This window comes from Hesperophylax consimilis, chromosome 20 (genome assembly GCF_061612785.1).
Source record: "Hesperophylax consimilis isolate HC1 chromosome 20, BYU_Hcon_1.0, whole genome shotgun sequence".
Classification (NCBI taxonomy): Eukaryota; Metazoa; Arthropoda; class Insecta; order Trichoptera; family Limnephilidae; genus Hesperophylax; species Hesperophylax consimilis.
The window spans coordinates 26804839-26828525 of NC_142855.1; the positions used below are offsets into that span (position 1 = coordinate 26804839).

At 36.9% G+C, this 23687-nt stretch overlaps 1 protein-coding gene across 2 annotated transcripts; it reads left to right on the top strand.

Annotated features, from left to right (window-relative positions):
- The first annotated feature begins 6807 nt into the window (after positions 1-6807).
- On the top strand, positions 6808-10466 carry LOC149414457 (uncharacterized). Of its 2 annotated transcripts, XM_089643824.1 has the most exons (5): positions 6808-7628; positions 7707-7796; positions 7949-8083; positions 8235-8369; positions 8520-10466. In XM_089643824.1, the coding sequence occupies exons 1-5, from the start codon at positions 7421-7423 to the stop codon at positions 10418-10420; spliced, it is 2469 nt and encodes an 822-aa protein (XP_089499950.1). In that variant the 5' UTR covers positions 6808-7420; the 3' UTR covers positions 10421-10466. The 2 variants fall into 2 exon arrangements, with proteins under 2 accessions (XP_089499950.1, XP_089499948.1); XM_089643822.1 differs by having other exon boundaries at positions 6808-7796.
- Positions 10467-23687: the final 13221 nt, after the last annotated feature.

The following is a 23687-nucleotide window of genomic DNA, read 5'->3' on the forward strand; positions in this document are numbered from 1 at the left end:
ATATGGAATTCGAGTCAACATTTATTTTATTTATTCATTAGAAATATTAATTCACGGTGTAACTTTGTAATAATATTCTTTTAAGCACTTGTAAACGGTTGACAAAAAGTATCTTCTCATCAAATATCCCACTTTTTAAAATATGTTTATAAAGGTTGTTAAGGTACGTAGTTGACTTACTTTAACAAGTGTCTCCCGACAATTATTTGGAGTACAAAATGAAAATTTGGTATCCGGTGTTTTTTTTCGATGTTTTTGTTGTGTTTAAAAAATTATCAATTTTTATTTATTTTTAAATCTTCCACATGTGGACAATAGTCACTCGGTCGAGTAACCGCTCAACCCCTCACATCAACCTTAGCTGTCCAATTCCTACTGATTTTCTATGTTGTTATGTATATTATTATATTTTTTCATCACACATCACAAGTGCACCCTTGTCTTTACAGTGTAAAGGTAGGGAGCTATGTCGCCACCCGGTTGGGCAGCGTTGCGAGTCGCATATTTTAGCACTAAGTTATATTTTATTCATGCAAATAATAAAAATGGCATAAAAAAATTTTTTTTCTTGTCTTTTATTTCCGTATAAACTAGTGTCATATTTTTTTAGATATTGCGATCTTTGCCCTTTGAAAGATAACTGATTATAACTAAGATTAATTAGACTCCTTGGGCCTGCTCCCAATCGTCTGGAGCCAGTGTGACTATGGCATCCCCTATTGAGGTATGTTGTGATGCTGAAGGTACTGGGGAAGGAAAGAAAGTAGGTAAGAGAAAGATAACCGATGTACATTAGACTCCTTGGGCCTGCTCCCAATCGTCTGGAGCCAGTGAGACTATGGCATCCCCTATTGGGGTATGTTGTGATGCTGAAGGTACTGGGGAAGGGAAGAAGATAGGTAAGAGAAAGATAACCGATGTACATTAGACTCCTTGGGCCTGCTCCCAATCGTCTGGAGCCAGTGAGACTATGGCATCCCCTATTGGGGTATGTTGTGATGCTGAAGGTACTGGGGAAGGGAAGATGATAGGTAAGAGAAAGATAACCGATGTACATTAGACTCCTTGGGCCTGCTCCCAATCGTCTGGAGCCAGTGAGACTATGGCATCCCCTATTGGGGTATGTTGTGATGCTGAAGGTACTGGGGAAGGAAATAAGATAGGTAAGAGAAAGATAACCGATGTACATTAGACTCCTTGGGCCTGCTCCCAATCGTCTGGAGCCAGTGAGACTATGGCATCCCCTATTGGGGTATGTTGTGATGCTGAAGGTACTGGGGAAGGGAAGATGATAGGTAAGAGAAAGATAAAAGATGTACATTAGACTCCTTGGGCCTGCTCCCAATCGTCTGGAGCCAGTGAGACTATGGCATCCCCTATTGGTGTATGTTGTGATGCTGAAGGTACTGGGGAAGGGAAGAAGATAGGTAAGAGAAAGATAACCGATGTACATTAGACTCCTGGGCCTGCTCCCAATCGTCTGGAGCCAGTGAGACTATGGCATCCCCTATTGGGGTATGTTGTGATGCTGAAGGTACTGGGGAAGGGAAGAAGATAGGTAAGAGAAAGATAAACGATGTACATTAGACTCCTTGGGCCTGCTCCCAATCGTCTGGAGCCAGTGAGACTATGGCATCCCCTATTGGTGTATGTTGTGATGCTGAAGGTACTGGGGAAGGGAAGAAGATAGGTAAGAGAAAGATAACCGATGTACATTAGACTCCTTGGGCCTGCTCCCAATCGTCTGGAGCCAGTGAGACTATGGCATCCCCTATTGGGGTATGTTGTGATGCTGAAGGTACCGGGGAAGGGAAGAAGATAGGTAAGAGAAAGGTTGGGAAGTACCTGGTTATTAACCCTTCAGTACTTTCCAAACATTTGTTCAGTTTGCAATGTTTTATGTGTAATTCAAACACATCTTATTTTCTTAATTTCCTTAAAAACAAATAATGTTTTAGAAAGAAGATAAAACATATCTTTCTAATGTGTGCATTTAAAATAAACATTACTATTTCTAAATAATAGGATTTTAATATCAAACGTGAAAAATGTTGTCAAAAACTCTAACCACATTTTTACTTAATATTTTACTTTAAATTTAGAGATCTCGATAATTTCGAAATTTTTTTACTAAATAATTCGTTAGAAAACTGTACCTTTACTTTTATCTTGTTCATATAATAAAAAATAAGAAATAATTTGCTAAACAAGTTGTTACAATAGCGGCGAGAATTATGAGTTCTTAATTTTGGATATTTTTAGGATTTTATTAACGGATACCAGTATAAATATTTGAGAAAAACTGGAAATTATTATTGTTTAATTATGTAGTTCTGCATGATAGAAATAAATATATAAAAATACTTTTATAAAATATAGACGCCCTATCATATTTGACCCTAAACGCTGGAGGTGTTAAGATCTGGTCACCATCCACGGCTAAAGCCATTAGAAGCAACGTTTCAATTCTGAATGGTGATCTCACATCGGGGCGATGCTGAGAGTATATTCCACTCTAGAACGTGCCGTCTGTAAAACACTGAAGGTGTTAAGATCTGGTCACCATCCACGGCTAAAGCCATTAGAAGCAACGTTTCAATTCTGAATGGTGATCTCACATCGGGGCGATGCTCAGAGTATATTCCACTCTAGAAGGTGCCGCCTGTAAACCATATATTATTTTAAATGATTAATTTATGAAATAATACAAATCAATCAAATAAAATTTGCTTGCTGGATATGGACCCTCGACCACCGGATTCCGACAACCACGAGGCCGTTTATTACAATGATACACCAGTCCCAAAAAAAAAAAAAAAGAAGGTTGGAACGTTGTAGCATGCAGTTATTAGATATTTATATATAATTTTTTATCTCGTAATTATTTTTTTATATAATAAAATTAATTAAAAATTTTGGAACGATAATAAAATTAATTAAAAATTTTGGAACGATAATAAAATCTATATACAAATATAAAACAATTTATTTTTTAGGCAAGAAAATTGCTATCAAAGTTCGTACCCAAGTCTTGCATTCTGGAATCATTAAAAGTTTACCACTGTTTCTAAATTAATAAATTTAATCTATTATCATTCGAAAATTTATCTTTTTCTTCTTCAAATAACACTTAGGCTAAGGACTCACGGAGCGATTTTTACCCGCGCCCGCCGCGGTTGCGGGCCTGCAGCCTCTGTAGAATGCAGATATGTATGTAAAAAATTAAAGCACATTTCACGACGCGTTTTACGCCCGCGGCGTGTGCGATTGTTTGCGGGGCCCGCTGCACCCGCGGTCATCTTGTACCGGCGGCGCGGCCGCGGTCCCGCGGCCGCGGCGGGTTGCCCCCGCGCGCTCTGCGATCGGTTGGCGGGCGAGTTAGTGGAACTCAGTCTTGCAACCGCCCGTCTTGCGATAATCAACCGCCAAGATTGCGGGCGATAACCGCGACCGCGGCGGCTGCGTCACCGCAAAAAAGAGCGGTCTCGTGAGTTTTGAAAATAAAACTCCATTCCGCCACCGCAGCGGACGCGGGTAAAAATCGCTCCGTGAGTCCTTAGCCTTAAAATCGATGTCCAATTACTAATGATTTTCCATATTTTTGGTTGGAAAAAAACAACTAATTTTTCTAATAAAAAAATTAAAAATCAAATACTTAGAGATTTGCGTGTAACGGGAAATTCCCATAAATGATTGGCTTGTATTGTAATATGTAAGGGAACATGAATTGAAAAATGTATACAAAACAAATGATTATATTAACATTTTTTGTACATTGCTATAATTTATTCTAATTATATAAATAGAAAAAAATGACTTAGTCTTAATATAAATCAAATAACCCTATGTGACGGACTCCATCCATTGGCGAAAGCGCGACACTAAACACATCACTGCACCTCGCCCCCCACTCCTTTACATCCAGCTACAGTGACTACGGGATTTGCATGGCAACAATAACATAACAATTCTGCGTTTTAAAACTTCTCGGGTATGACATACCCGACCTCAGTCACGTTGGGTTAATTTTACACGCATTTTCGCTCCACGAATCATACCGACGTTGCCCGAAATAAAACCATTATTACGAATCGAGTAACTTCCGAGTAGTAGCAAGAATTACGCAGATAACCAGGATGATCAATGTCGCCCCATGTTACGGTTTCTAATACTTTAAATTAATCAAATACCATTTACGTATTTCTCGAAATGTTTAAGCTATTTATCGTAGTCATTATTCTATTGATTATTTCAAACAGGCATTCTGAATCTGCGGGCCGAGGCCAGAATCGCACATTTTATCATAAATATAAATAACACTTACGTCTGTGGGGATCCCTCTAGAAACATTTGAGATTTTAGTAATACGTTCAACAGAAGTCGCTAAAACTAAGGGACCAAAAATAACTTATCCAAAGAAGCGAAATTAGTAGTACACAATGGAGTGCTGGTACCTACCCTGATGTATGGAAGTGAGGCATGGAACTGGCAAAGAAAGAATGAAAGTAGACTGAATGCTGTTGAAATGATTTCTCTGAGGCGTACGTGTGGTAAAACCATGTATGATCCTGTGAGGAATGTGGAGATCCGCAAAGAGTGCAAGGCTGACGTAAGCGTAACGAGTAAGATTCAGAAAGGGACGTTTAGATGGTTTGGGCATGTAGAGCGAATGAACGAAAAAAGAAGGAGTGTAAGGAAAATTAATGATGCCAATACGAATGGTAGCAGAAATCGGGGACGCCCGAGGAAGACATGGCACGATCAAGTGAATCAGATAATCGAGTCGGGTCATGTCAAGATTCAAAATAATAGAAGAGTATGTATGAGACGATGTATGAACGTGATTGAGGCGAGAAGTTGTTTGGTGGTCCGTCCTCTCCGCCCACTCCTGCGGGGAAACAGCGTGATGGTTAGTTAGTTCAATTAAAATCACTTGTCTCATGAAAAGAAAATTCTAGATATTTTTCTCTTTGTAGAAACACTACTCAATAAAATTGACGATTTCTGTCTAGGTACATAGGTTTGTAAAACGAGATAAGAAAATAAAAAAAGAAAAATGTAATATTGATTTAAGTAGGTAAAATTGCATGCGATACCAGATAAGGTCCTTATCATTTGGTTAATCATCAAAAATAAACAATGGAGGTACGATTCTCCTTCTGTCAAACAAAACGTCATCGACGTAATATTCACGTGTCAAAATTATTTTAGAAAATTGCTCCAATTTTTGGCAATTTTACGAGAAATTTTGTAGTTTTTCTAGTCAGTTTTTTGTCGTTGCTAAAATCGAAGAATTTTATATTAAAAATACACATTTTAGAAGTGATTTTTATAATTATAGTGATAAATTATACATTTAGAGTGTTTTAAAATTGAAACGTTTGTTTTGGAGTATGTTTACAATGAATTGAGAACATCTATAACAAATTATGTAGTGTTTTGATTGGTTTTCAGTTCCTACATCGTAGTAAATAATTGATATAAATTCGACAGTGATCTTTTCAGCATTTCAGTGATGTTTAACATCGTTATTGTGATTTTAAATTGTAATTTAAAGTAATGTAAAATTATCTTTATTTTATTTTTATTGGAAACTTCTGATTTTATTAACAGTTCAGTTGGGTTTTTCAACAGTTAAAGACGGTGTTTTATCAAAAAATGTATTTAAAAATTGCGTTCTGCGTGTTTTTCTTCGCTTATGATGTCTTCGGTGAAGAGTGCTACAATGAAAATTACAGATTTACTGAAGTAGAAGAAAATAACTGGACTATAAAGTTAAACGAAAATGCCATTCATATTAATGATAGTTGGGAACCAAAGTTTTCGAAAACTTAGAAGACTTTTACGTGGTTGACAGAATTCCAGTGACTTTTGTAAGTCAGTTCAGAGTAAACTCTGATATTTCGTTGTTATTTTATTCTATTCCTCAAGACACGGAAGAGTCCATCATCACCTTTGTGGCACGTGAACAGAAAATCAACTCTGTTGGTAAATATATATTCTTTTTAATGTGTTACTTATAAAATTACTTCAGATAATAAATATGATTCATTGCGATTTATAGATAAGAGATTTTACTAAGAATATCTGGGTTTACAGAGATTTGATTGATTAGTGATTTTTATTTATTAATTTTATTTTATGGATACATGATTTAGAGAGTACATGTGGTTTTTTGTGATATTTCATCCTCCATGCTAGGGATGACCCTGTGTTATGGCGGGTGAATTTTACAGTTTGCGGACATAGAATCTATACATTACTATAATATAAAAAAAGAAAAATAAGAAAAGTGATGTATAGCTAGTTTGGGTTGCAAGAAGAGGATGGAGAAGTTAGAGAATTATAAGAAGATGAAAAATTATTAGTAAATAGATCACACTAATTAATTATGTACATACTATACCGCCAAGTAAGGGAATAAGGATTTATTATGTTTTGTCTGAAAGTTGATTAAATTTATAGAGTGTAGAACGAATGGGTATTTTAGTTGTAATGTATTCCGTGTGTAAGGATCCATTTGAGAATGGGGTTGACTAACGGTTCTTAGGTTTTCAGGGATAAGGTTAAAGATTTTAGGAGCTAGGAATAAAAATTGTCTTTGAGCTGACCTGGTATGTAGTGAAGGTACTTTGTAGTGACCGTTGGTTATTGTTCTGGTGATGTAGTTATGTTGTAAGAGAGTTTTGTTTTTATATTTGAACAGGAAATGTATTAGCGAAAATTTTAGGTGGAGTTGTCGTATATTTAAGACCTTATACTCTATGAGATCAAATAAGTAATTTCTCAGTCTATTATATTTCGTCGCCGTAGATGTCAAGAGAGTCAAGCCACAAATTTGGCGAAAATGAGTTAAGTATGCAGAAGTGTTTGAAAACCTTCAAAGTTGCCGTGGTCAAAAGATTTAAGCCATAAAACACTCCGTTATTGAGTATTTTGAAATTTGCCAATAGATCTAACACACATCGATGAAAACAATCAAAGCAGTCAAAAACTACAAGCCGCATAGACTTTTGACTTTCGAATAATTTTACACAAGTTAAAGCAGTCTATGACGACAAGCCACATAGATCTTTTGACTTCCCAATAATTTAATTTTATGCGTGGCTTGACGCCATTGGCAACACAAACTTCTCTCGAAAGCGTGCGCACCTCTACTCACATTCGACAATGATTTATAGTGTTGTCTTCCTCTAACTCAGCAAAATGCCTATCGTGTCGGTTTGTTCACGCTTGCACATACGTCTGCGCCCACGACAGTATCGCGAATCGCGAACTGTCAGTTCAGTGTTCAGTGCGTCGGTCAGTGTTATTTTAATACAACATCAGTTCGGTTCGTTCAGCGATTCTGTGCTTTATTTCGTTTTGTGCCTACAAACGTTTGTACTTTCAACTTTATTTAGTGAAACAGTGATAAGAAATGAATCATTCACGCGGAAAACAAATGGTTGCAGCAGCCAGAGCTGCTTTAAATCCACCGGTTCGACATAACATATTGGAATCTTCACGTGGCAAACAAATGATTGCATCAACTAAAGCTGCTAATCCACAGAACCTAATGAGTTCTTCACGTGCTAAACAAATGGATGCAGCAGTTTTAAATCCACAGGATCAACATAACCTCAAAGGTAAGAATCTAGTTAAAAATGTTGATTCCGATTGTTTGAAAACAATGCGACAATCTGACAGTTTTACTTGTTTTGTAGATTCTGAGGGGAATGCTGTACAAGCTGGACGTGCAGAACACGACCTGAACATGCAAAATCTGGACGTCTCTCGAAGCATGTATGTGGGAGGTTAGTATTTTTATTTGTTATCAATACAATATGCATACTAGTTATTATGTTGGCTGTGTAAAACCTGTGACTATCAGAGAAGCATTTGCTTGTAAAATTCAATGTTTATCTCGGTGTTTCAAAGAAGTAAACTACTTTGTTTTGTTTTACAGGCTCTCCTCTAAATGGTGTGCAAGCTGGATGTGCAGAACACAGCCAGAACGGTGGCATGCAAGTTCCGGATGAAATTGCTGTCCCAGCATTATACGCAGAGCTCCGAAGCTTCGCTTCAAGCACGCATGCGGGAGGTCAGTATTTTTATTTGTTATTAATACTAATGCATACTAGTTATTATGTTGGCTGTGTAAAACCTGTGACTATCAGAGAAGCATTTGCTTGTAAAATTCAATGTTTATCTCGGTGTTTCAAAGAAGTAAACTACTTTGTTTTGTTTTACAGGCTCTCCTCTAAATGGTGTGCAAGCTGGATGTGCAGAACACAGCCAGAACGGTGGCATGCAAGTTCCGGATGAGATTGCTGTCCCAGCATTATACGCAGAGCTCCGAAGCTTCGCTCCAAGCACGCATGTGGGAGGTCAGTATTTTTATTTGTTAACAATACTACTGCATACTAGTTGTTATGTTGGCTTGTAAAACCTGTGATTATCAGCGAATCATTTGCTTGTAAAATTCAATAATTATTTCAGTGTTTCAAAGAAATAAACCACTTTGTTCGGTTTTACAGACTTGAACGTGAACCTTTCCGAAAATGAAGACAATAACAGGCAAGAACATTCAAATCAACACCACGTTAATGCCTCAGGAACATCCATTTTTTCTGAAATATTGGAAAGCAACCAACAGACAGATGATTTAAGTAGGAAACGCAAGAGAACCCCAAACCAATGGAAACGGAATTCCCAAAAGATATTGAGAATGGCAGGTAAAGAATACCAAAGCAGATCCGGAAAGACAGTTCAAGCAAGGACAATTAGAGATGTTAGCTGTAAATGCCATTATAATTGCGCATCCAAAATAGGAAAATCTCAACAGGAGCAAATGTTGGCTGACTATCTGAGTCTGGATTCCGACAGAGCGAGATGGGCCTTCATTGGTGGCAATGTAAATTGTATTCCAGTAAAACGACGATACCGTAGTGGAGACACCATCAAACGACAACATACATTCGAATATACGGTAATGTTAAATGGAGAGAGAGTCCAAGTGTGCAAAAAATTTTTTTTGGCCACCTTTGTCATCTCGGGAACAAAAGTTGAAAGTGCAATGAAAAAGTTGACTCCTTCAGGTGTCACTGAAATAGATCAGAGAGGTCGCAAGGAACCGCCAAACAAAAAATCCGAGGAAGTTAGGAATATAATCAGGGACCACATCAAGTCATTGCCCGTAGTTGCCTCGCATTACTGTCGGAGCAGCAGTAAAAGAAAATACTTGCCATCTGGTTTGAGCGAGACAAGAATTTACTTAGACTATGTTGAGTATTGTAAAGAACGTAACGTGGTACCAGAAAAGCTCGGCTTCTACAAACAAATATTTGTGACAGAATTCAATTATGGATTTCACACACCAAAAAAGGATCAGTGTGATTTTTGTACGCAGTACAAAAATAAGTCTGACGAAGAGAAGTCAAGAGACGAAGATCAATTTAATCTTCATTTAACAAGAAAAACAGAAGCAAGGGAACACAAACAAATTGACAAAGCCCAAGCTATGAATGATCCTAGCATCAGTTGCTTCACTATGGATCTGGAAAAAATATTATTGACTCCGAGCTTACAAGTGGGACAGTTATATTATACAAAAAAATTAAAAACGTATAACTTCACGGTGTATGAGCTGGCTTCCAGACAAGCAACGAATTACATGTGGCACGAAGGTGTGGGCACAAAGGGTGCTTCGGAGATCGCTACGTGTCTGTGGAACCTCTTGGTGTCATTAGGCCCCAAAAAAGTAGTGACGCTGTACTCGGACACGGCTTCTGGTCAAAATCGGAACTCAGTAGTATCCGCTATGTTCCTACGTGCAGTGGAACAGCTGCCGATTGACGTCATCAATCAAAAATTTATGGAATCAGGGCACTCAGAGATGGAGTGCGATTCTGTGCACTCCACAATAGAGGCCCGAGGAAGAAAAATAGACGTGTTCACACCAGATGGATGGTACGTTGTTGCCCGTACTGCAAAAACTTCTAAACCATACCACAAGGTTGTGGAAATGGATTATGCTGACTTCCTTAACTATAAAAAATACAGCAATAAAGTTATGACAAACAAAAATATATCAGAAAATGGAGACAAATTAAAGTGGCTCAAAGTAAAGTGGTTTCAATACCGAAAAGGTGAACCCACTACTGTTTTTTATAAGTATCAATTGAGCCGAAATGACTTTGATACCCTTAACATTCAGCGAAGACGGCTTCGAACGTTATCCTGTGCAAGCGTAGAAGTAGAAAGACTGTATTTTTCAAAGCCAAAAATAGGCCAAGACAAATTAAAGGACCTACTCAAATTGTGTGATAAAGGCAGCATTCCGTCCACCTATCATGATTTTTATAAAAATTTGCAGCCTGAGGACGGTCCATCTCGGGAGAATGATGGCTCGGAGAGTGACGGAGAAGATGGAATTTAAAAATTATTATAACATTTTTGTAATAAATATTTTCTTCAGAATCTAACTTTGTATTAATTTTTTTTATGTACCTCAGCCAACTTTATTTCAACAGGTATAAACATAGTAACCATACGATAGATTGCTTGACTATGGACCAAATTTTAAGGGATGATACAGTAGTACATTCACAGACTTAAAATGCAAAAAATGGAATGCTGATACCAATCTTAATGTGTATGGCAATGAGGCATAGAACTGGCAGAGGAAGTATACTATGAGCGTAGAATGATAGATTAGCCTGATTTATTTTGGGTTTTATGCCGTATTGCGCTACCTTCTTCTAATAATGGACACTAACGCTGTTCGACACATTGAAGAAGGTCGTAGCACAACACGGCATAATACCCCAAAAATCAATCGCTAATACTTTTGGTCGTGAAAATCTCAAATCTTGTCTGAATGAATTTTGGACAAATAAGATCTCTGAGGTGTATGTGTGGTAAAACCATGTTTTTATTGTGTGAAAAATGTGGTAATTTGCAAATAATGTAAGCGTGATGAGAAAAATTAAGAAAAGGATGGTTTGAGCGTGTGATCGGAATAACGAAGCATGTAGAGTGGATGAACAATGACATGTAGGAGGACTCCTGAGAAAAACTTGGCGCGATTAAGTGAACCAGATACTATTGTCGGGCCGTGCCATGAGTCAGAATAACTGAAGGGTTATGTATGAATGTGAATGAAGCAAGCAGTGCCAAGCTCTGTTTGGCGGTCCATCCTCTCTGCTCAACCCTTAGAGAAACAGCGCGGTGGTTAGATAGTTAATAGACTTTCCTTTAGAGTTTAGAGTATAGTCCAAAAAAAGTTAGTAATTTGTCCGCAAATTCTCAGTAGTCAACAGGCGTAAGAGGCTTAACTCTTTTGACTACCACACAAATGTACCATCTGTTTATTTCAATATTCAGTGGTCAAGAGATATAACCCAAATAACTTTTATAATACTGTTTTTTACATTTATTCAATCTAACTAATAAAAAGATAACATCACAAAATATCTATGTCTAAAATTACACTCTTCTATCTTTAAAAACAAAAAAGTTATGACAAAAAAATGTGATTTTTTTGTAGCCAAAAATCTTTGAGGGCCGTTTTCTCAGCTTTCTGGTTTTGTGGCTTGACTCTCTTGGCATCTACGGCGACGATTTGTGTTAGGTCTATTGTGTCATTTACGGAACTACCTGTAGTGGTAAGCCACTACTTCATTCGAACTGAATTCTAGAAGTTTCGGTTTTTCCAAACAAGCTTCTTGGATGTTCTTTTATTTATTTGTTTGAAAAATTCTACATAGCAACCAAATTGTTCGAGAAGCTTCTTCACCTTTTAAAAACGACAGCATGAAGAATCTAGTCAGTCATCAATCCGCCATCAGTTAACAAGGTGCTCAACGAGTGATAATCCGCGCACCTCACCTGCGCGAAGGACATTCTTCCGGGCTCTGCTCATGGACTCCATCGGGTTATCATCATAGCGCTTTGGCCCAGATCGCCGTCCCTGGCCAACGCTACATGGATTACAGCGCCCTGGTTCCAACGTCTCTGACCAGCGCTTCATCCACGCTCCGTGACCACCACGAGGACACGCAGCATCCTCACTGGTCTGCTCAACTCCCGCTCAACCGCCTACAAGGTCCATCGCACCTTCGGCCTTCCCGTCAGCACTGGAGTACTGATTGCCAAGATCGCCAGTGCCTGACAGTCAACGAGTCCGGTCACTAGCGCCCGGCGTCGACTCACAGACCCGCGCTTGACCTGCCATCACCGCCTGCATCCGGAGAATACTACATCTGTCCAACGTCATCTGGTCGCTTCTGTGGAAGGACTATCCGGAGAAAGGAGCATCAGTTGTGAAGAAGTTACGGAAATTCAGGCCAAGGTGGCTGGATCTTAATATCTAGAAGGAAAGAAGACTTGCCATCCGGTGGAGGAAGTTTCCGGTCTATTTTATTAAGATTAGAAGGAAGGAAGACGGTCAATCCGACCAGAAGGAAGACCTTAAAACTAGCCAAGCAGTCAGTAAATTAACTAGCCAAGCAGCCCATCGCCGTGGACCCTGGTTGAGTTAAGTAGTCTTCTCTTTTGGAGGTTATTGTTGTCGAGTTGTGTTGGTGTTTTTGCTGTGTCATTGATGGTTCGGGTGTCGGTCCAGGCATCTGGCAGCTATGGAGTCAGGTGGAATCCCGCGGTTTAGCCACTTACGTGATGACTGGGGAATCTTCCGCCCGAGGATTGAGCAGTTCCTGCTGATCCGTGATGACACGAAAACCGTCAAACTCGATGCATCTCAAAAGAGAGCATATTTGTTGAGCTCTCTCGAAGCTGAAACGCTCACTTATTTGATCAATGTATGTTTTCCTACCAAGGTCACAGATACGTCATTCGATAATTTATTGGAATTATTAGAAAAACATTGTTCGAAGCCAAAGTCGGTTTTTAGGGAACGAGAATTGTTTTTTTCAGCTAAACAATCACAGGGGGAGTCGTCTAAGGACTTTGCTGTGCGATTACGCGGTCTTAGCACATTTTGTGAATTTGGGACGCGTTTAGAAGCGAATTTAGCGGATGTGTTTGCTCTGGGGTTGATCCCTGGGAGGGCAAAGGAAAAAATTTATCTGGAGGGACCTAGTCTGTCTTTCATTAAGATGGAGGAACTGGCGATTAGTATTGCGGGGTTGGACCATCTAGGGGTGAAAGTCAAGGATGAGGGTTCTGTAGGTAGTTTTGTGAGTACAATCAAGAAAAAGACGAATACATGGGGGGATCAAAGGTCGCGTTCTAGAGGGAAACCGGAGATTTCAAGAACGGATTCACGGTCGAGAAGCCCTAGTGTCAGGAAATTCTAGGGTTTTAAGAAATGTACTTGTTGTGGAGCGAATCACGCGTTAAGTGATTGTAAGTTTAAAAGCGCAAAATGCTTCATCTGTAAACAAGTGGGTCATCTTAAAAATATGTGTAAGAATAATAAAGTGTCTCCGTTGTTTGTAAAAAAGGCAATTTATAAAGAGCACATTGCATTTATTAGTCCGTATAAAGTCGAGATTAAAATCAATGAGATTTCATGTAAGTTTTTAGATTCTCACGGCCAAAAGCATTTTTGTTGTTTGTTTTGGGGTGTTACGCCGTGTTGCGCTAACTCCTTCTTTAGCCGACGTTTCGGACAGCGTTGCAGTGTCCATCATCAGGGCAGATCTGGTAGATCCGAAGATGTGTTCTTCTTCGACACATCTTCGGATCTACCAGATCTGCCCTGATGATGGACACTGCAACGCTGTCCGAAACGTCGGCTAAAGAAGGAGTTAGCGCAACACGGCATAACACCCCAAAAACAAACAACAAAAATGAGATTTCATGTTCAGCTATGGTAGATAGCGGTTCGAGTGTATCGGTGATTCCTGAGATTGTTTTTTAAAAATCGTTTAAAAATATAGAGTTGTCAACTGACAAGCGTACAATTTCTGGTTACGACGGTTATCCATTAAAAATCGTGGGTAAATCAATTTTTTCGGTAACATACAACAACACTAAAAATAATATGTATTTTATAGTTGTCGCTAAGGATTCAGAATTAATTGTGGGTCGTGATTTCATGGAACTTTTCGACTTGCGAATTGCGCCGATTAATCGTGATTCAGTTTTTTTAGTGAATGAAAAAAAAGGGAACTTTTTAAGGAATTTCCAGAAGTTTTTTCAGACAAATTAGGGAAATTTAACAAACATAAAGTATGTTTTAAAGTCAATCGGGATTCAAACCCAGTGTTTCATAACGCGAGACCGGTACCGTTCGCGTTAAAAGATAAAATCGGGAAAGAACTTGAATCTATGGTGGCGGACGGAATTTTATCTCCAGTCTCTAGTAGCGAGTACGCGTCACCCATTGTTCCGGTCATTAAGAAAAACAGGAATATTCGTATATGTGTTGATTATAAGAGGTCCTTGAACATCATGACAGATTTAGAAAGATATCGTCTGCCTACGATTAATGAGGTCATTCATAAAGTTAGCTCAGGCAAACTGTTCGCTAAGCTCGACCTTAAGCAAGCTTACGCACAGTTGGAGTTAGCAGAGGGTTGCAAGAAATACACGACTATAAATACGCACTTGGGTCTTTTTCAATATAACAGGCTTGTATTTGGGTTCAAATCTGCGCCTGCAATTTTTGCTAGGACGATTGCGGGTTGTCTGCAAGGTCTGAAGGGTGTTGCGTTCTACCTAGATGACATTATTATCGCTGGCATTAACGAGGCAGATTTAATGGCGAATATTCGCGCGGTGTGCAATCGCTTAAAAGAGTGCGGTTTGCGTGTGAACACGGAGAAATGTGATTTTTTCGTGAAGTCAATTGAGTTTTTAGGCTATGTGATATCAGGGGAAGGCATTCAACCTCAACCTAACAAGTTGGAGGCGATTAAAAGGGCACCATATCCAGCGGATGTGCACCAATTAAAAAGCCTTTTAGGGTTTTTAAACTTTTACAGGAACTTCATTCCCAGAATGTCTTCGATATTAGAGCCGTTGCATAACTTATTAAAAAAAGACGTTAAATGGGATTTTTCTGACAAGTGTAAAAAGGCTGTCGATACAGTAAAGAGTTTAATGAGTGAAAACGCCGTGCTCACTAATTATTTTCCCGAATTACCGTTGAAGCTATATACGGATGCGAGTACATCCGGTTTGGGGGCGTGTCTAGTTCATGTTTTTCAGGACGGTTCGATGAGGCCGATTGAATTTGCCTCACGTAGTCTTACTAGCGCGGAAAAAAGTATTGCATTTTAGACCTTGAAGCTTTAGCAATCATGTTCGGGCTGAATAGATTCTTTCAGTACCTGTTCGGAAGAGAATTCACATTATGTGGTGATAACTTACCTTTATTGAGAATTCTTGGGGAACACAAAAACATACCAGTTCTAGCGGCCAACCGTTTGCAGAGGTATGGTATTGTCTTAGCGAGTTTTGCATATAAGACGGAATTCGTTAAATCGGGTAATAATCAAGCGGATTTCCTATCTCGCTTGCCGTTAGAAAATGCGGTCGAGGAACACAATGATGATTTTAGTGCAGATTTTGTGAGTTTTATAGAAGAAGGAACACAATTAGATTTGCGTTCGGTTAAAGCAGCGACCGTTTCAGACACAGTTCTACAGCAAGTAGTCACTCATCTGAGGCAGGGCTGGCCTAAGTCTATGAAACGTGACAATATTTTATGGAATTTTTGGGTTAAGAGAAACGAACTGTCTATTGTAGATGATTGTTTATTCTGGAACCATAGGATAATTATGCCAGCTTCTTTACAGAGTCATGTGTTAACCTTGTTACATACGTCGCACTTAGGTATAGTCAAGATGAAAGGCGTTGCGAGAGCGTATTTCTGGTGGTCATAGTTGAACAAGGATCTAGAAAAGACGGTTCAATCATGCCAGGATTGTGCTATTAATAGGCAATCACCACCAAAGAGTCAATTAATTGTTTGGCCGAATTCAGGAAGAGTGTGGAGTCTTTTGCATATAGATTACTGTGGGCCTTTATCAGGCAAGATGTTCTTAGTAATTTGCGATTCATTTTTTAAATGGATAGACTGTATCGAGGTTACAAAGGCAGATAGTACTCACACCATTTTAGAATTAAGAAAAATTTTTGCGATTTTTGGTAACCCTGAATTGATTGTGTCAGACAATGGTACTGCTTTCACGAGTGAAGATTTTAAGAAGTTCTTGAGTGAAAATAACATTAAATTTATGACGTCACCGGTAAGGCACCCGCAAAGTTACGGACTAGCAGAAAACGCAGTGAAAACTGTAAAAGGTTTTCTTAAAAAGGTGATGGTTGGTTCTAGCTTACACAAAGATTATAGAATAAAACTACTGAATTTTCTGTTAGATTATAGAAACTCGCCTCACTGTTCGACGGGTGTTGAACCCGCTGTTTTGTTAGTAGGCAGGAGGCTTCGTTCCTCGTTTGACGGGTTAGTTCTACCCAAGGTGGGATAGCTAGAGCTAGACTCAGAGTTGGTTAAGCGTGCGAACGATAATATTGTGAAAAGTCAGGATAGACAGATTAAAGGTTTTGGTGGAGCCAAGGCTCGCAAATTTAGGATAGGTCAAAAATGCCTTGTGCGAGATTATCGCCAAAATAATAAAGTATTATGGACAAAAGCTGTGATTTGTAAGTCTCTGGGGAAAAAGGTTTTCATTGTAAGAGTGGGAGATTCGAATGTGACGTGGAAGTGACACTTGGATCAAATCAGGGAGCTGTCAGTAAGCTGGGGTGAGGAGTTCAACGGGTCGCAGTCCGCGTCTGAGATCAGTTGGAACGACCCTCAGGAGTTGGAGACCTCGGTTTTACTACGTGGTTTTAAGGGGTATTCTCCTGATTTCAGGTTGGCAGATGTGGAAGGTGCTGGGCCAGGACCATCAGGAGCATCACCAATACCAACACAAAGGAGTCCGTGGGCGAATCGACTTCGGCCCAGACAAAATACCCCAGAAGAGCAGGCTACTTCTCAAGTCAACATTATTGAAGAGTTATAAATTATGTACTTATTATTAATTGTGTGAAATATTTAGTTTAAAAATGTAGTTTATGTGTGTGGTATATTTTATAGGTTTTTTCAAGTTTATTGTTGATAATGATAAGGTTTTAGCCGTAGGGTTACCACATAAAGCGGTAACTAGGGACCCTATATCTCTGTTATATAGTAGTCGTAGCGCTGCAGTTAGAGAGGGAAGGGTGTAGTATATCATATAGGCGTTCGTGCACGACCGGAGATAGCCGAGGGTTGTCGAACGTTTCCGACTCTGCTGGGCAGCGGGCAGTCGGGGAGCGCGGGAGGGCATTCTTGTAGATTCCTTCCTTGCAGTTAGACTGCACTGTACTTTTATAAACAACTGAATTATTAATAAACTTAACTTCGTATAAAAGAACCTATTTATTTCATACAGTTAACTTCGTATAAAAGAACCTATTTATTTAATACAGTTAACTTCGTATAAAAGAACCTATTTATTTAATACAGTAAAGAACATTATACTAATTGTGCCGAAACACTCGCAAAACCTCTCTGCATTATACACGGTGTCCGGAAACAGAAGACATATTTATTGGTCATATCCTGACTGAGGCACCTTCAGTCAGAATGTGAGCAGCCTCCAATGTGTCCAGGAGAGTAAGAAATGTTCAGAGAAGTTATGATTGGACTTGGTGAGATGACAAATTGTTTTTTAAGCGTTTAAAGTTGCAACGTTTTCGGGAACACATTGGAAGGCATTGTTGGCTTAGCAATTATTAGAAGATAGATGGTCAGCAAGAGTACTTAATTCTAATACAATATTTATAATATGTGATGAAATGGAAACATAACGTTTTGTTTACTAGTATTAGATTTCTTATAACAACTATAGGTATTATTGCTAAGTTTAATTATAATAAGTTGTTTGTAGTTTTAAATTATTTACAAAATAGCTTTAAACTAAAAGTTTGCTGATATTCCGCGTTTGCGGTGTCAGGTGCATCAACGAACTAATTGCTCGAAGCATTTGTTTATTATTTTGTGGTGCATGGAAATCAAAGTTTGATTCCAGTTTGTGGTTTAGATCACTGTATAAATCGTGAAATTTTTGTAAGCTGAACTATGTTCAGTGCAACTGCATGATTTTTACGCAGAGTGCGTACTATGTAGCGCTGGTCATGAAATTATTATATAATAGAATATAAAAATATTTAATCCTATCATTTATGATAAACTTGAAATTAGCATTGTACATGATAATTGAATCGAAAATATGTAGTCATAATTAGCTTAGGAAACATTTCTGCGTTTAGAGAAATATTTGTTTGACATAAAATATAAATGTATAGTGAGCTATAACTAGAGTATGAAATGTTTAGAGCAATATAAGCATAAATAATACAGTTGTCTTAATTAAAGAAGTACATGTATAAGGTAACCTAAATAAGGTGTTCATTATGGTATTAGAAATATAATGTGTTACGCTAATCTGTAGCGGTGAATTGGTAATTTGAAATTAACTATGCAACACGTCTGTCATCGGTATGTAAATATGTGTTTTTTGGAGACAAAAAGTCGAATAACCTTGCTTATTTACATACGTATGACAAAGTGGGTTAATGTTCCGTAGTTAGAAAGTGATACATCATCAGCTGTTTATTGTTATAGCATGAAAAAAATAATAAAGAAATATTAAATAACAGAAAATTTCGATTATATGGTTCTCTAGAAGTATATAGTGCCTTATACGTCCGGAGGAGCATATTTGAAAGTACACAAAAGTACCTTGGTACGTGGTTAAAAAAAAAAAACTATGCTCATTATATTGGTAGTCGATCACACTTGTGATGACGGTTGATGCTATTAATCGAGTAGCAATGCATATATAAATGCTATAAAGCGGTAAAAAGATTTCATCCGAACGTAGAGTTATTTTATAATTATTGTTATACATTTTAAGGTGCATGAATTATGCGGTTTACATGATGATTTGTGTTAATCGTATAGAAAATGTTTCACACTCGTGAACACACATGTGCTCAAAGTGTCAGATGATAGGACATTCTTACAAGTTCTGCAAGGAGACGACGAGATGTGGGCACTGTGCCCGGGAAGGACATACCCGTGAGACATGCCCTTCTGCTACTGCGGAACCAGTCTGCGCGACATGCACGAGATTTCACAAGCCCGCAAACCACCCGTCCGGAGATAGGGACTGTCCGGCTTACTAGGCAGCCCTTCAAAAGGACTTAGCTAAAATTGACTATGGCGTCTAATATTGATTTTGAGACCTCAGATATAGAATATGAACGGATTCAAAAGTTCGAAAACTGGACCCAATTCAAACATGAAACAGGCGATAAAGCAATAACTGTCGTTAATTTGAACATTAGGTCTATCTCCAAGTACTGGAATACATTCCTACTAAGTATTTATAGTCAACTAAATAAAATTGATATTATAATACTCTGTGAAACCTCGATAGACGAAAACAGTGTAAATCTATACAAAATATCAGGATTTAACTCATTCTATTATTGCCGAACAAAAAGATCGGGAGGCGGGATTATGGTTTATATTAAAGAAAACCATATATTCGAAAAAAAAGATATAATAGCTAATACATTCGAGTGCGTCTATGGAACCTTCTCCGTAAACAAACACAAACGCATACATCTATTTGCATTATATCGACCCCCGAACACGAACAAAAAAACTTTCCTACAACGGCTCGAAAATATAATACGAAACATTGATATTAAGGAAACCATCTTGATACTTGGAGACATTAACTTAAACCTATTAAATAAACACGACTCAATAATTCTGCAATACGAAAATTTAATGGCTAATTACGGTCTAGTGAAATGTATATATGACATTACGAGAGAAGCGGTGGTAATTACCTACACAACTGCGACGTGTCTGGATCACATATATATATGAGAAAAAAAGAAAAGTGTGAAATTAACTCATGCGTATGTGAAACAAGGATAGCAGGTCATTATATAACTGCCGTGTCTGTATACCTTTATACTAAGGACAAAAGCAAAATATCGCACCATGAATACAACACTGTACTATCTGAAAAAAAAGTTGGAGAAATGATTACAAAAACTGATTGGAACTCAATTCAAATTCACACTGATCCGGATATCATATATCAAGACATTAAATCACACTTTAAAAAAATCTACGAAAAAAGTAGTATCACAAAATTAGTAAAAAATACGTATCGCCATAATCAAAAAAGTTGGATGAACGATATTCTCATAGAAAATATACAAACGAGGGATAAATTATGGAGAAAATGGAAAAACATGCCAACAAACAAGAAATATGAAAAAGACTACAAAAAATACAGAAATAATCTAAATAAGCAAATATTAGATGCAAAAAAAACATACTTTAATAACAAATTCAATAATTGTTTTAAGGATATAAAAAAAAAACGTGGAACGAAATAAACAAAATATTAGGAAGAAAAAACAAATCCAGTTGTGACGCAGTTATATCCAAATATTTCTTGAAGACCAAACCGACGGATGAAGTTGCAGAAAATTTTGCTAACTTCTTTGATGATGGAGTAAATGAGTTACTACACAAATGTGATGTCCGTGCGTCTCCGTGCCAGCTAGACGATTTACCGCATTCTATGTACCTACCCAGAGCTAGCGTAAAACAAATCGAATCTATTATCGAAATAATGAAAAACTCAAAAACACCAGGATTGGACCAAATACGTATGTATGATATAAAAAAACATGTAAAAATTCTGAGCGCAGTAATTACTCATTTTATAAACACAATAATTGATACTTGCCAAATACCTGAAGAATTAAAAACTAGTATTGTTAGACCTATTTTTAAAGGCGGTGATCATTCAATTATAAATAATTACAGACCTATTTCCCTATTACCTGCCTTGGAAAAAATTCTCGAAAAATATATAGCAATATACCTAGATGGATATTTAAATAAATTTGGTATCATTGACGAATGTCAGTACGGATTCCAGAAAAAAAAAAGCTGTGACGCACTACTTAATAATTTTTCTAATTTCATAAACACCCAGCTCAACTCTCAAAAACACGTACTTGTACTCTTTATTGATTTCTCTAAAGCCTTTGATACACTATGCCATAACATACATTTTACATACATTTTTGCAAGCCTGGAATTTATAGCAGTTACCAGCTGTCAAAGTATCTTCCGATATTTTTTTGAAATCTTTGAGAATTTGAAGTGAAATAGTAACAGAAAACTGTTCTAGTGAATTAATCCTAAATTGATACACAAGTTAGTGAATCCTAAATAAAAATAAACCCAATAGAACAAACTTTATCTGACAAATTCTAACTATCTTTGAATAGAATTTGTCAACACTATATTTTTTCAGTATCCAATAAGTGCAAATGTAAAGTGAACAAAACAGTGGCTTTCCATAGCAATTAAATAATAATAATCAGCTGATTAGTTCAACATAAAGCAAAAGAATATCAGTTAAAAACTTTTATCAACTTAACCTAGAAATTGGCAATAACAATTTGGACAATTAATAGTGGATACAAAAAGTGATACTCAAAACAATCAATTTGACATTAAATCATCTACGGTTTTACTCATCATACATAAAAATTAATAATTAAGTATAAAAATAAATTTCAAATGCAATAAATAATACTAAAGTTGATATTGATTATTTATTTTTATCTTATCACATCTATCGACCAACAGACGAAGCTTAATCTGCTGCCAAAAACACCATAAATAGTTGCTGCCAATAGATGTCACTCTAGCCCAAAATTGAAATTTTATAATATCCAAAATAAATAAAAATCATTTAAAAATGGCTCCCAAAAGTGATACAATGGAACAAAAATTAGAATGTTTCAAAGAACAATTGTTACTAACAATGAGCGACAGAATTGACCTTCAACTAAAAAATTTTCTAAAAAAAGATGTCAATAAAATATTCTTAGACATTAAAAAAGAAATTCAGGATATAGTTAAGAGCGTAGAATTCTGCTCTAACAAAATTGATGATTTCGAAAATGAATTAAAAAAAACCAATGAACATCAAAAAAAAAATGAATCGAAAATTGAAGAACTACAAAAAGAAATAAAAAATCTTAAACAGTCAGTAAACCATATCCAACAGAGCTCACTAGAAACATCCATTGAAATTCAAGGAATCACACTGAAAAAAAATGACGACATCAGAAAACCAGTAGAAATGCTGATGTCGACACTAGACTGTAGTGACCTCCTAAAAAATAACTCATTGGTGAATTACTATAACAACCGGGTGAAACAAATTATTACTATTCAATTTGATACAAAGGAAACGAAGGATAAGGTCATCAAACAAAAAAAAAATAAAGGAATCTTCACTCCCAAGGACATCAGGTACTCAGAATCAACTGAAAAAATATTCATAAATGATAAACTTACTCCAAAGAATAAACAACTTCTTTGGTTAACAAAATCTACCAAATCTTTGGGATATAAATACGTTTGGACGAAGGATGGAAATGTATTACTGAGAAAGAACGAAGAATCCCCTATAATAAGAATAAATGATGTTAACGACATTCCAACCCAATAATAATGTACCTACTAGAGTAAGAAATTTTTATAATTAAATTTGAAAATGGATTACTATGACGATTTTTCGGTCCCAGACACTAAGGTTTATGAAAATATGACAGAACTAAATAACTACATAATTGAGGGAAATACAGATTTCAATTTAATAAATTTAAATATAAGAAGCATACGCAAACATTTTGATGATTTCTGTATTTTCCTCAATTCTCTAGATTTTCGTCCAAATGTAATCATACTTACCGAAACGCAAATGCGTGACTCAATACCCTACCACATCTCCGATTATGAGACTTACTCACTACCCTGTAAACATACTTCTCACGATGGTCTCTCAATATTTTACAGTTCAAATAAAATAACTAACGTAATAATTAATATCCCCAAATTTAAGTATTCTAATGCCATACATTTATCCTTCACACATAACAGTAAAACATACTCTATACTTGCTATATATCGCTCCCCTTCCTTAGACTCTAAATCCTTTATTACAGAACTTAAATATTTTATAAATGAAAATAATTGCAATCAATCCGATTTCTCATTTATTGTAGGTGATATAAACATCAACATTGATAATTCGATCCTAAACCCTATTGCAAACGAATATCTAAATGTAATATATAGCGAGGGTTATCTGTCTTACATAAATAAACCCACTAGATATGGCCATCACGCTGATTCTTGCCTCGATCATATATTACTCAAAACTAATAAAAATTTTATACCCAGATCAGCTGTCCTAAAATTCGATATCACAGACCACTACCCAACCTTTTTCGGTCACAGTAAATTAAATTTTCATCATACAACTAAAGAACAACAAGTGGAAAAAAATAAAATTAACTACCAAACACTAAACAATTCTCTAAAAAAAGAAACTTGGAACCAAGTTTTATCCAATGATGACCCAAATCAATCACTGAATACATTCTATTCGATATTAAATAATCATTAAATCAAAAATAGTCTAGAATTAACACGGACACCTAAAAGAAAACATAAAAAAATTAAACCATGGATCACGCGTGGACTGATAATTGCAAGTCAACACAGGAACAAACTGTACAAAATTTACAAAAACCATGAGAATTACTGTATGGTAAAAGGTGTACCA